Here is a 12,113-nt window from a genome sequence, read left to right as displayed (position 1 = left end):
TATGTGTAAAGCTGGTTTGTCAAAAACCCCTTTTGTTAAGCCTGTGTTCAACTCCTGTGTAACCTGAGTTGGTAAACCAATCTCTGAAAATGGTTTATCTCCTGTACAACTGGTTTTCCCTAAAAGCTGTCCCTCATCGGACGCAGTGCGAAACAAGCCTTCGATTCAGTTACCATGGTTACCACACCGTTCGATCCGAAACTTTAATGGGATTTTTAAAAAGCAAAATCCCCAGGAATGTTTGGGTGGGAGGAAAGACGTTAAGTTTGCCCTCCCCCACCCCGCCCCAAGGACGCGAGTGTTGGCAAGCTATTCGACCACAGAGGCCTCGCCTCAGCAGAGCAGGATCCTGCCAGGGGGGGATTAGAGGCTTCAGGGGAACCGGGAGCCGATGTAGGTCAGCGAGCACAGGGATGATGGATGAGTGGGTTAGGAGACGGGCAGCAGAGTGCAGGTCGAGCTCAGGTTTATGGAGGATGGGAGGCCGGCCAGGAGAGCATTGGCGTAGTTGAGTCTGGAGGTGACAAAATCATGAAAAGCCTTTCCACCATCTACAAGGCACAAGTCAGGAGTGTGATGGAATACTCTCCACTTGCCTGGATGAGTGCAGCTCCAACAACACTCAAGAAGCTCGACACCATCCAGGACAAAGCAGCCCGCTTGATTGGCACCCCATCCACCACCCTAAACATTCACTCCCTTCACCACTGGCGCACCATAGCTGCAGTGTGTACCATCCACAGGATGCACTGCAGCAACTCGCCAAGGCTTCTTCGACAGCACCTCCCAAACCCACGACCTCTACCACCTAGAAGGACAAGAGCAGCAGACACATGGGAACAACACCACCTGCACGTTCCCTTCCAAGTCACACACCATCCCGACTTCGAAATATATCGCCGTTCCTTCATCGTCGCTGGGTCAAAATCCTGGAACTCCCTTCCTAACAGCACTGTGGGAGAACCGTCACCACACGGACTGCAGCGGTTCAAGAAGGCGGCTCACCACCACCTTCTCAAGGGGCAATTAGGGATGGGCAATAAATGGCGGCCTCGCCAGCGACGCCCACATCCCATGAACGAATAAAAAAGAGCTTCAGCAGCCAGCACCCTGTGTTACTGACTGTATCTCTTCTGATGTTAATCCCTCTCCCTCACACTGTCACTCAGTAACCCCTCTCCCCCCAGCACCCTGTGTTACTGACTGTATCTCCACTGATGTTAATCCCTCTCCCTCACACTGTCACTCAGTAACCCCTCTCCCCCCAGCACCCTGTGTTACTGACTGTATCTCTTCTGATGTTAATCCCTCTCCCTCACACTGTCACTCAGTAACCCCTCTCCCCCCAGCACCCTGTGTTACTGACTGTATCTCTTCTGATGTTAATCCCTCTCCCTCACACTGTCACTCAGTAACCCCTCTCCCTCCAGCGCCCTGTGTTACTGACTGTATCTCCACTGATGTTAATCCAGCTCCCTCACACTGTCACTCAGTAACCCCTCTCCCCCCAGCGCCCTGTGTTACTGACTGTATCTCTACTGATGTTAATCCCTCTCCCTCACACTGTCACTCAGTAACCCCTCTCCTCCCAGCGCCCTGTGTTACTGATTGTATCTCTACTGATGTTAATCCCTCTCCCTCACACTGTCACTCAGTAACCCCTCTCCCCCCAGCGCCCTGTGTTACTGATTGTATCTCTACTGATGTTAATCCCTCTCCCTCACACTGTCACTCAGTAACCCCTCTCCCTCCAGCGCCCTGTGTTACTGACTGTATCTCTTCTGATGTTAATCCCTCTCCCTCACACTGTCACTCAGTAACCCCTCTCCCCCCAGCACCCTGTGTTACTGACTGTATCTCTTCTGATGTTAATCCCTCTCCCTCACACTGTCACTCAGTAACCCCTCTCCCTCCAGCGCCCTGTGTTACTGACTGTATCTCCACTGATGTTAATCCAGCTCCCTCACACTGTCACTCAGTAACCCCTCTCCCCCCAGCGCCCTGTGTTACTGACTGTATCTCTACTGATGTTAATCCCTCTCCCTCACACTGTCACTCAGTAACCCCTCTCCTCCCAGCGCCCTGTGTTACTGATTGTATCTCTACTGATGTTAATCCCTCTCCCTCACACTGTCACTCAGTAACCCCTCTCCCCCCAGCGCCCTGTGTTACTGATTGTATCTCTACTGATGTTAATCCCTCTCCCTCACACTGTCACTCAGTAACCCCTCTCCCCCCAGCGCCCTGTGTTACTGATTGTATCTCTACTGATGTTAATCCCTCTCCCTCACACTGTCACTCAGTCACATCGAGGTGGTCCATGTTGGCAGAGGAAGCTACAAGTAATGATCCAGGCAACATGAGGAGCTTTCTGTTTAATTGTGAAGGAGAAAGCCTAAATGTATTTACACAGTGAGTGTACACCACACGTGGAGTCTGTACATTTACAGACTGCGCTCTCAGCCGTTGTATTGCTCGTCGAATCACAATACACAGGGAGGTCAATACATTGTGACATTCCAACAGGAGAAAGCCTGAAAGAAAATGAGCAGCTTCGACACATGGGAATTAAGGCCGCTGTGTTTCCTTCCCAACCTGTGCCCACAAAATCATCAGAAATGACAGGGCGAGAGGCCATTTAAAAACTGAGATTGATCGATTTTTGTTGGGTGAGGGGATTATGGGTTACAGAACCAAGGCGGGTAGATGGAGTTAGGCTACAGATCAGCCATGATCTAATTGAATGGCGGAACAGGCTCGAGGGGCTGAATGGCTTCCTCTTGTTCCTGTGTAACAGGCTCGAGGGGCTGAACGGCCTCCTCCTGTTCCTGTGCAACAGGCTCGAGGGGCTGAACGGCCTCCTCCTGTTCCTGTGCAACAGGCTCGAGGGGCTGAACGGCCTTCTCCTGTTCCTGTGCAACAGGCTCGAGGGGCTGAACGGCCTCCTTCTGTTCCTGTGCAACAGGCTCGAGGGGCTGAATGGCTGGATGAGACTCTCTCATTCACTCCTGTGTAGTTTAATACATAAATTGGCTGCCATCTTGGAACTTGAGATAAACACAGATCGGATCTGGGGGGGATACAGAATTCCGACAGACCAAAATGCTCCCCCTTAATCCCATTGCAACAGAAATCCGACAAAGCATGCCCCATTCTTTCAGTACAAACAGCACCCAGACAGGGGCACCCTCCCAGATTTAAAACCAGTTTCGCACAAAATGTGCCTTCTGCTCTCGTACTGACGATTTTATAAGATTCGGAGCGCAGAGAAATTCTGCGATTATCTGAAATGATCGGATTTCTTGACTTCACAACTCATTGAGGCTAAAATCACCGCCTCGATGTGTCTCCCAGTCCCCGTGGGCAAAATAGTGTCAAGTGTTCCAGTTTACGGCTGTAGTGTGTTGAGAGGCTGCCCTGATACCAGACCAACTGTCCATCAGGTACTCCGCGAAACAGCTCTGGGACAGACCTGCTGCTCCAAGGACTTTTACATTCACATGCAGAGGGAGCTTTGCCCTGTATCTGACTCGTGCTGTACCTGCCCTGGGAGAGTTTGATGGGACAGTGTAGAGGGAGCTTTATTCTGTATCTAACCCGACACCTGCCCTGGGAGTGTTTGATGGGACAGTGTAGAGGGAGCTTTACTCTGTATCTAACCCTGTACCTTCCCTGGGAGTGTCTGATGGGACAGTGTAGAGGGAGCTTTACTCTGTATCTAACCCGTGCTGTACCTGCCCTGGGAGTGTTTGATGGGACAGTGTAGAGGGAGCTTTACTCTGTATCTAACCCGTGCTGTACCTGCCCTGGGAGTGTTTGATGGGACAGTGTAGAGGGAGCTTTACTCTGTATCTAACCCTGTACCTTCCCTGGGAGTGTTTGATGGGACAGTGTAGAGGGAGCTTTACTCTGTATCTAACCCGTGCTGTACCTGCCCTGGGAGTGTTTGATGGGACAGTGTAGAGGGAGCTTTACTCTGTATCTAACCCTGTACCTTCCCTGGGAGTGTTTGATGGGACAGTGTAGAGGGAGCTTTACTCTGTATCTAACCCGTGCTGTACCTGCCCCGGGAGTGTTTGATGGGACAGTGTAGAGGGAGCTTTACTCTGTATCTAACCCGTGCTGTACCTGCCCTGGGAGTGTTTGATGGGACAGTGTAGAGGGAGCTTTACTCTGTATCTAACCCTGTACCTTCCCTGGGAGTGTTTGATGGGACAGTGTAGAGGGAGCTTTACTCTGTATCTAACCCTGTACCTTCCCTGGGAGTGTTTGATGGGACAGTGTAGAGGGAGCTTTACTCTGTATCTAACCCTGTACCTTCCCTGGGAGTGTTTGATGGGACAGTGTAGAGGGAGCTTTACTCTGTATCTAACCCTGTACCTTCCCTGGGAGTGTTTGATGGGACAGTGTAGAGGGAGCTTTACTCTGTATCTAACCCTGTACCTGCCCTGGGAGTGTTTGATGGGACAGTGCAGAGGGAGCTTTACTCTGTATCTAACCCGTGCTGTACCTGCCCTGGGAGTGTTTGATGGGACAGTGTAGAGGGAGCTTTACTCTGTATCTAACCCTGTACCTGCCCTGGGAGTGTTTGATGGGACAGTGTAGAGGGAGCTTTACTCTGTATCTAACCCGTGCTGTATCTGCCCTGGGAGTGTTTGATGGGACAGTGTAGAGGGAGCTTTACTCTGTATCTAACCCTGTACCTTCCCTGGGAGTGTTTGATGGGACAGTGTAGAGGGAGCTTTACTCTGTATCTAACCCTGTACCTTCCCTGGGAGTGTTTGATGGGACAGTGTAGAGGGAGCTTTACTCTGTATCTAACCCTGTACCTTCCCTGGGAGTGTTTGATGGGACAGTGTAGAGGGAGCTTTACTCTGTATCTAACCCTGTACCTTCCCTGGGAGTGTTTGATGGGACAGTGTAGAGGGAGCTTTACTCTGTATCTAACCCTGTACCTTCCCTGGGAGTGTTTGATGGGACAGTGTAGAGGGAGCTTTACTCCGTATCTAACCCTGTACCTGCCCTGGGAGTGTTTGATGGGACAGTGTAGAGGGAGCTTTACTCTGTATCTAACCCTGTACCTGCCCTGGGAGTGTTTGATGGGACAGTGTAGAGGGAGCTTTACTCTGTATCTAACCCTGTACCTGCCCTGGGAGTGTTTGATGGGACAGTGTAGAGGGAGCTTTACTCTGTATCTAACCCTGTACCTGCCCTGGGAGTGTTTGATGGGACAGTGTAGAGGGAGCTTTACTCTGTATCTAACCCGTGCTGTACCTTCCCTGGGAGTGTTTGATGGGACAGTGCAGAGGGCAGGTACACTCTACACTGTCCCCATCAATATGACATTTCCTTCTCCCACACCAGCCGTTCTGTGGCCTCTCTAAGCGAGACAGGCAGTCGTGTACCAGTTAGAGCCATATTGGGGCAGTATCGAGACTGTCCAAACTCCTTTCACCTTACAGCCAGCACCCAATCAGTCTGGACCGGTGTGACCCTGGGCCCAAAGGTGAAAGGTCAGTGTCTGACCAATATGTACCCCCAGTGAAGCAGTGTCCGGGTGACCATTTGTTTTATAATGGGAGTGGGGGCATAAATAGTGCGTGTTATGGAGCGGCCAAGTGGTATGGGGGCAGTGAGAGGGTGTGTTTTAACACTGAGGCCTCTGATACAACAGAGGGAGCGTCCCGATATTCAGGGCCCCACATATCACCCACAATCTGACCTGCGGTCAAGAAACGGTTCGTCTGGTATCTGCCGGGTTGACCCCTCCCCCTTGCCCCTTGACCTCCTCGCCTAACCGTCGCCGGTCGATTCAGTCAGGGCGGCCTGTCTGGCCATGGTCTCGGAGAAAAGGTCCAGCAGGTTGTTGAGTCCCACCAGGTAACCGTCCTCTCGGTTCCCCTCCTCCCAGGCCAGGTCGTGCTGCAAGGTCTGGCCCGCGGGCAGGGCCATCGTCTTCCCAAAGTCGATCATCCAGACGTTGCCCTGACCTTTCTTCTCGTGGATGAACAGCAGGGAGCTCCCGATCACCTTGGGAGCGGGGGGGGGGAGAAGGGAGAAAGCATCTCTTGTGGATCGCACTCGAGGAAGAATTGAATAAATACTGGAAAAAGAAAATATCTGCAGGGCTTTGAGGAAGGAGCAGGGGGGAGTGGGACTAATTGGATCGCTCTTTCAAAGAGCCAGCACAGGCATGATGGGCCGAATGGCCTCCTTCTTTACGCAGAGAGTGGTGAGAATGTGGAACTCGCTCCCGAAAGGAGTAGTTGAGGCGAACAGATAAACACATGAGGGAGAAAGGAATAGAAGGATAGGCTGATAGGGTGAGATGAAGTAGGGAGGGAGGAGCCTAAACACCAGCATGGACCATTCGGGCCGAATGGCCTGTTTCTGGTGCTCTACGTTGGATGTCATTCTGGGCTGTATTATTCGATGATTCCTCCCCTGATCCCAAAATATTGTCCCCCTCCTCTCCCCAGGGGCCGACTTTTGCTCAGTTCCGCAGCCGCTGACAAGGCCACCTTCACATGCGAGCGTGGAATCACGGGGCGGGGGGGGGGGCGGAGGCTGTTTGGCTATTTGACCACGGAGGGCGTCGCAGCGGCAGCCGGACGGGAATCTGAATGGGGAAACCCCCTCCGTCTCCACCCCTCGCGTTTCCCACCCGAGCTCAGGGCGCTGAGACCAAAATTGATACGATACATTCACCCTACATCGTGACAGTGACTGCAGTTCAAAAACGACATGGGACGTCGTGAGACCATTAAAGGAACTACACAAATGTCAGTTCTTTGTCTCTCTCTCTCGCTAACTCGGCTGACATCAGCAATCTCAGCACAGACTGCAGAGAGAAATGGGGCCCTTCAGTATTCAGGGCGAGTCGGAGGATTGAGTGGGGGGGCCAGGCGTTGGGGGGAGGTGGGTGCAGAGGGCTATTGAGATATATTCATTTAATCACCAACTTTCAGTATCAAAATTCACAGGGGTTGGGAGCCGCAGGCAACAGTACCCTGAGATCCCAATATTGGAAGCCCAATTACTTTGGTTAAATGGCTAGAAGATTAAAGACTTGCATTTATATAGCGCCTTTCACAACCTCAGGACGTCCCACAGCGCTTTACAGCCAATTAAGTACTTTTCTGAAGTGTGGTTGTAATGTAGGAAACGCGGCAGCCAATTTGCGCACAGGAAGATCCCACAAACAGCAATGTGATAATGAGCAGATCATCTGTTTTTTAGTGCTGTTCGTTGAGGGATAAATATCGTCCCAGGACACCGGGGAGAACTCCCCCCTGCTCTTCTTCCAATAGTGGCCGTGGGATCTTTTGCGTCCACCTGAGAGGGGCAGACGGGGCCCTCGGTTTAACGTCTCATCCGAAAGACGGCATCTCCGGCAGTGCAGCGCTCCCTCAGTACTGACCCTCCGACAGTGCGGCGCTCCCTCAGTACTGACCCTCCGACAGAGCAGCGCTCCCTCGGTACCAACCCTCCGACAGTGCGGCGCTCCCTCACTACTGACCCTCCGACAGTGCGGCGCTCCCTCAATACCGACCCTCCGACAGTGCGGCGCTCCCTCACTACTGACCCTCCGACAGTGCGGCGCTCCCTCAGTACTGCCCCTCCGACAGTGCAGCGCTCCCTCAGTACTGACCCTCCGACAGTGCGGCGCTCCCTCAGTACCGACCCTCCGACAGTGCGGCGCCCCCTCAGTACCGACCCTCCGACAGTGCGGCGCTCCCTCAGTACCGACCCTCCGACAGTGCGGCACTCCCTCAGTGCCGACCCTCCGACAGTGCGGCGCTCCCTCAGCGCTGACCCTCCGACAGTGCGGCACTCCCTCAGTACCGACCCTCCGACAGGGCGGCGCTCCCTCAGTACTGACCCTCCGACAGTGCAGCGCTCCCTCAGTACTGACCCTCCGACAGTGCGGCATTCCCTCAGTACTGACCCTCCGACAGTGCGGCGCTCCCTCAGTACTGACCCTCCGACAGTGCGGCGCCCCCTCAGTACTGACCCTCCGACAGTGCGGCATTCCCTCAGTACCGACCCTCCGACAGTGCGGCGCCCCCTCAGTACTGACCCTCCGACAGTGCGGCATTCCCTCAGTACTGACCCTCCGACAGTGCGGCATTCCCTCAGTACCGACCCTCCGACAGTGCGGCGCCCCCTCAGTACTGACCCTCCGACAGTGCGGCATTCCCTCAGTACCGACCCTCCGACAGTGCGGCATTCCCTCAGTACCGACCCTCCGACAGTGCGGCGCCCCCTCAGTACTGACCCTCCGACAGTGCGGCATTCCCTCAGTACTGACCCTCCGACAGTGCGGCATTCCCTCAGTACCGACCCTCCGACAGTGCGGCGCCCCCTCAGTACTGACCCTCCGACAGTGCGGCACTCCCTCAGTGCCGACCCTCCGACAGTGCGGCGCTCCCTCAGTACTGACCCTCCGACAGTGCGGCATTCCCTCAGTACCGACCCTCCGACAGTGCGGCGCCCCCTCAGTACTGACCCTCTGACAGTGCGGCACTCCCTCAGTACCGACCCTCCGACAGTGCGGCATTCCCTCAGTACTGACCCTCCGACAGTGCGGCATTCCCTCAGTACTACACTGGGAGTGTCGGCCTGGATTATGGGCTGGATAAAGATCCACTTCCCAAATGGGATTTGGCGACATCCAACCAATGGGACCAATGAGGGAGAATAATCTGGCAGGATGTGGAGTGTGGAACCTCCTTGTGAGTTATGATGTTTGGTACAAGTAATGAGTTCAAGTAAGTAATAATGAACAGAAAGTGCGTTCTACACTGTGTATTGGATATAGATAACTCCAAGCATACAATCCCAACGGACCAAACCCCTTCCCATTCACCCCCATTGTACACAATCCCAATGGACCAAACCCCTTCCCATTCACTCCCATTGTACAGAATCCCAATGGACCAAACCCCTTCCCATTCACTCCCATTGTACAGAATCCCAATGGACCAAACCCCTTCCCATTCACTCCCATTGTACACAATCCCAATGGACCAAACCCCTTCCCATTCACTCCCATTGTACAGAATCCCAATGGACCAAACCCCTTCCCATTCACTCCCATTGTACACAATCCCAATGGACCAAACCCCTTCCCATTCACTCCCATTGTACAGAATCCCAATGGACCAAACCCCTGGATCAACACAGCAGTTATCTGTCAGCTGTGGCTCAGTGAGTATCTCTCTCTCTCTCTCTCTCTCTCGCCCCTGTGTCAGAAGGTCGTGGGTTCGAGCCCCACTCCCGAGACTCGAGCCCATAATCCAGGCCGACACTCCCAGTGCCAGTACTGAGGGAGTGCCGCACTGTCGGAGGTGCCGTCTCTCGGATGAGACGTTAAACCGAGGCCCCGTCTGCCCCTCTCAGGTGGACATAAAAGATCCCACGGCCACTATTGGAAGAAGAGCAGGGGGGAGTTCTCCCCGGTGTCCTGGGCCGATATTTATCCCTCAACCAACATCACTAAAAAAACAGATTATCTGCTCATTATCACGTTGCTATTTGTGGGATCTTGCTGTGCGCAAATTGGCTGCTGCGTTGCCTACATTACAACAGTGACTACACTTCAAAAGTATTTCATTGGCTGTAAAGCGCTTTGGGACGTCCTGAGGTTGTGAAAGGCGCTATATAAATGCAAGTCTTTCATTGTTTTCCCCTAAACAAGCTCTTGTAACCAAGGCAACCCATCGCTCTGGGCCAAACCCAGTTGACGCACTTGAGAATCCCACACAAGCTCTATCCTGAGGGCATGGGACGAGCTCTCAAGTCCAACTACAACAAACTTACAACATACCTCGTGGGATCTGAAAAAGGGAGACAGCAGTAATGCGTCCCTGATCGCTTGCAGTCGATTCCAATAGTCTTCCTGTGAAACAGAGAGAGACCTTTTCAAAATGAGACACTCTACGCCAAACTTAAAAACATACAGATTGTCCAAGCGTCCCCCCTTAACCCACTCCCCTCACAGAGAGCGTTCCCACCACCGTTAGACCAGGAGCAGGGTGAGGAGGACTCAATCCAGTTCCGAGTGGGATTGTCCCCAACTGGACACTAATTGGAAACCTGACTCAGGAAAGGCCACAGGACGGCTGGTGTGGGAACTGGGTCATGAGGCAGGAGAAGGGGCTCTTCGCAAACCGCCCTGGGAGTGTTTGATGGGACAGTGTAGAGGGAGCTTTACTCTGTATCTAACCCTGTACCTGCCCTGGGAGTGTTTGATGGGACAGTGTAGAGGGAGCTTTACTCTGTATCTAACCCATGCTGTACCTGCCCTGGGAGTGTTTGATGGGACAGTGTAGCGGGAGCTTTACTCTGAATCTAACCCTGTACCTGCCCTGGGAGTGTTTGATGGGGACAGTGTAGAGGGAGCTTTACTCTGAATCTAACCCTGTACCTGCCCTGGGAGTGTTTGATGGGGACAGTGTAGAGGGAGCTTTACTCTGTATCTAACCCTGTACCTGCCCTGGGAGTGTTTGATGGGGACAGTGTAGAGGGAGCTTTACTCTGTATCTAACCCTGTACCTGCCCTGGGAGTGTTTGATGGGACAGTGTAGAGGGAGCTTTACTCTGTATCTAACCCATGCTGTACCTGCCCTGGGAGTGTTTGATGGGGACAGTGTAGAGGGAGCTTTACTCTGTATCTAACCCGTGCTGTACCTGCAGAATAGAATTACAGAAATTTACAGCACGGAAGGAGGCCATTCGGCCCATTGTGTCCATGCCGGCCGAGAAAGAGCTATCCAGCTTAATCCCACTTTCCAGCACTTGGTCTGTAGCCCTGTGGGTTACGGCACCTCGAGTGCACATCCGAGTACTTTTTAAATGAGCTGAGGGTTTCTGCCTCTCCCACCCTTTCAGGCAGTGAGTTCCAGACCCCCACCACCCTCTGGGTGAAAAAATTTCTCCTCAGCTCCCCTCTAATCCTTCTACCAATTACTTTAAATCTATGCCCCCTGGTTATTGACCCTCTCTGCTAAGGGAAATAGGCCCTCCCTATTCACTCTATCCAGTCCCGTCATAATTTTATACACCTCAATTAAATCTCCCCTCAGCCTCCTCTGTTCCAAGGAAAACAACCCCAGCCGATCCAATCTTTCCTCATCGCTAAAATTCTCCAGCCCTGGCAACATCCTTGTAAATCTCCTCTGCTCCCTCTCTAGTGCAATCACATCTTTCCTGTAATGTCCCTGACTCTCTGCTCTCCCTGGTCTGAGACTCAGACAGATGGTCACGAGCAGCCATCAGATGAAGGACAACACTGTAAGAACGGGAACTTTGAACCCGAAACAGAAAGTTGTGGAAATGCATAGCAAGTCCCTCGGAGACTGGGAGGGGAAAAGCTTGCTGCGTTCTACTGAGAACCTGTACCCCCAAACGTTACCCTGTCCCCTCTCTCTTTATGGGTGCTGACGGACCTTGCTTGTGGATTTCCAGAACTTTCTGTGTAGGTTTCTGAGAGGAGCCTGAACGCCCTGATATTTAGCGAGTTCTGGTATTGGGCCGGGCAGTGTTGTGTTTGTGTTGGCCGATCGGTTGACCTCTGAACTCTAAAAGATCAAATATCTTCTGTCTAAAGTAAAAGAGCCTGCCACGTTCCACGTTCTGCCCTCCGCCCCGTTCCGCCCCCTCCAATTTCTGCCCCCTCCGACCCCTCACGTTCCACGTTCCGCCCCGTGCCTTGTGAAGAGGGAGAAACAAAATGTGAGCAGACAAAGCACCTTTGTCCAGAGACTCCCATGACGCCCTTATGGGTTTGGTGAAAACCGGTATCTTAATCGGGGTTTGGCAGCATTCCCACGACGGTCACGGTGATGTGGCAATTCTGTCGAGTGCACCTCCCCTTTAACCCATTCCGTAAGAGTGCACCTCCCCTTTAACCCATTCTCTCGGGTGCCCCTCACCTTTAACTCATTCCGTAAGCGTGCCCCTCCCCTTTAACCCATTCTCTCGAGTGCACCTCCCCTTTAACTCATTCCGTAAGCGTGCACCTCCCCTTTAACCCATTCTCTCGAGTGCACCTCCCCTTTAATCCATTCTGTAAGAGTGCACCTCCCCTTTAACCCATTCTGTAAGAGTTA

General features: G+C 53.0%; 1 protein-coding gene across 2 annotated transcripts in view; it reads right to left on the bottom strand.

The window, feature by feature from the left end:
- Nucleotides 1–5,178: 5,178 nt before the first annotated feature.
- Nucleotides 5,179–12,113, bottom strand: part of LOC137306480 (inositol-trisphosphate 3-kinase B-like) — a 45,215-nt gene continuing 38,280 nt past the window's right edge. Inside the window, exons 6-7 of one of the 2 annotated variants that reach the window (XM_067975738.1) lie at nt 9,830–9,901; nt 5,179–6,030 (exon numbers count right to left, since the gene is read on the bottom strand). In XM_067975738.1, the coding sequence (XP_067831839.1) occupies nt 5,794–6,030; nt 9,830–9,901 (309 nt within the window). In that variant the 3' untranslated portion in view covers nt 5,179–5,793. The remainder of the gene's footprint in view (nt 6,031–9,829; nt 9,902–12,113) is intronic. The other variant, XM_067975739.1, reaches the window with a different exon arrangement.

Source organism: Heptranchias perlo, chromosome 43, assembly GCF_035084215.1.
Source record: "Heptranchias perlo isolate sHepPer1 chromosome 43, sHepPer1.hap1, whole genome shotgun sequence".
In the NCBI taxonomy this organism is placed as follows: domain Eukaryota; kingdom Metazoa; phylum Chordata; class Chondrichthyes; order Hexanchiformes; family Hexanchidae; genus Heptranchias; species Heptranchias perlo.
This window is presented reverse-complemented; position numbering and strand designations above follow the sequence as displayed.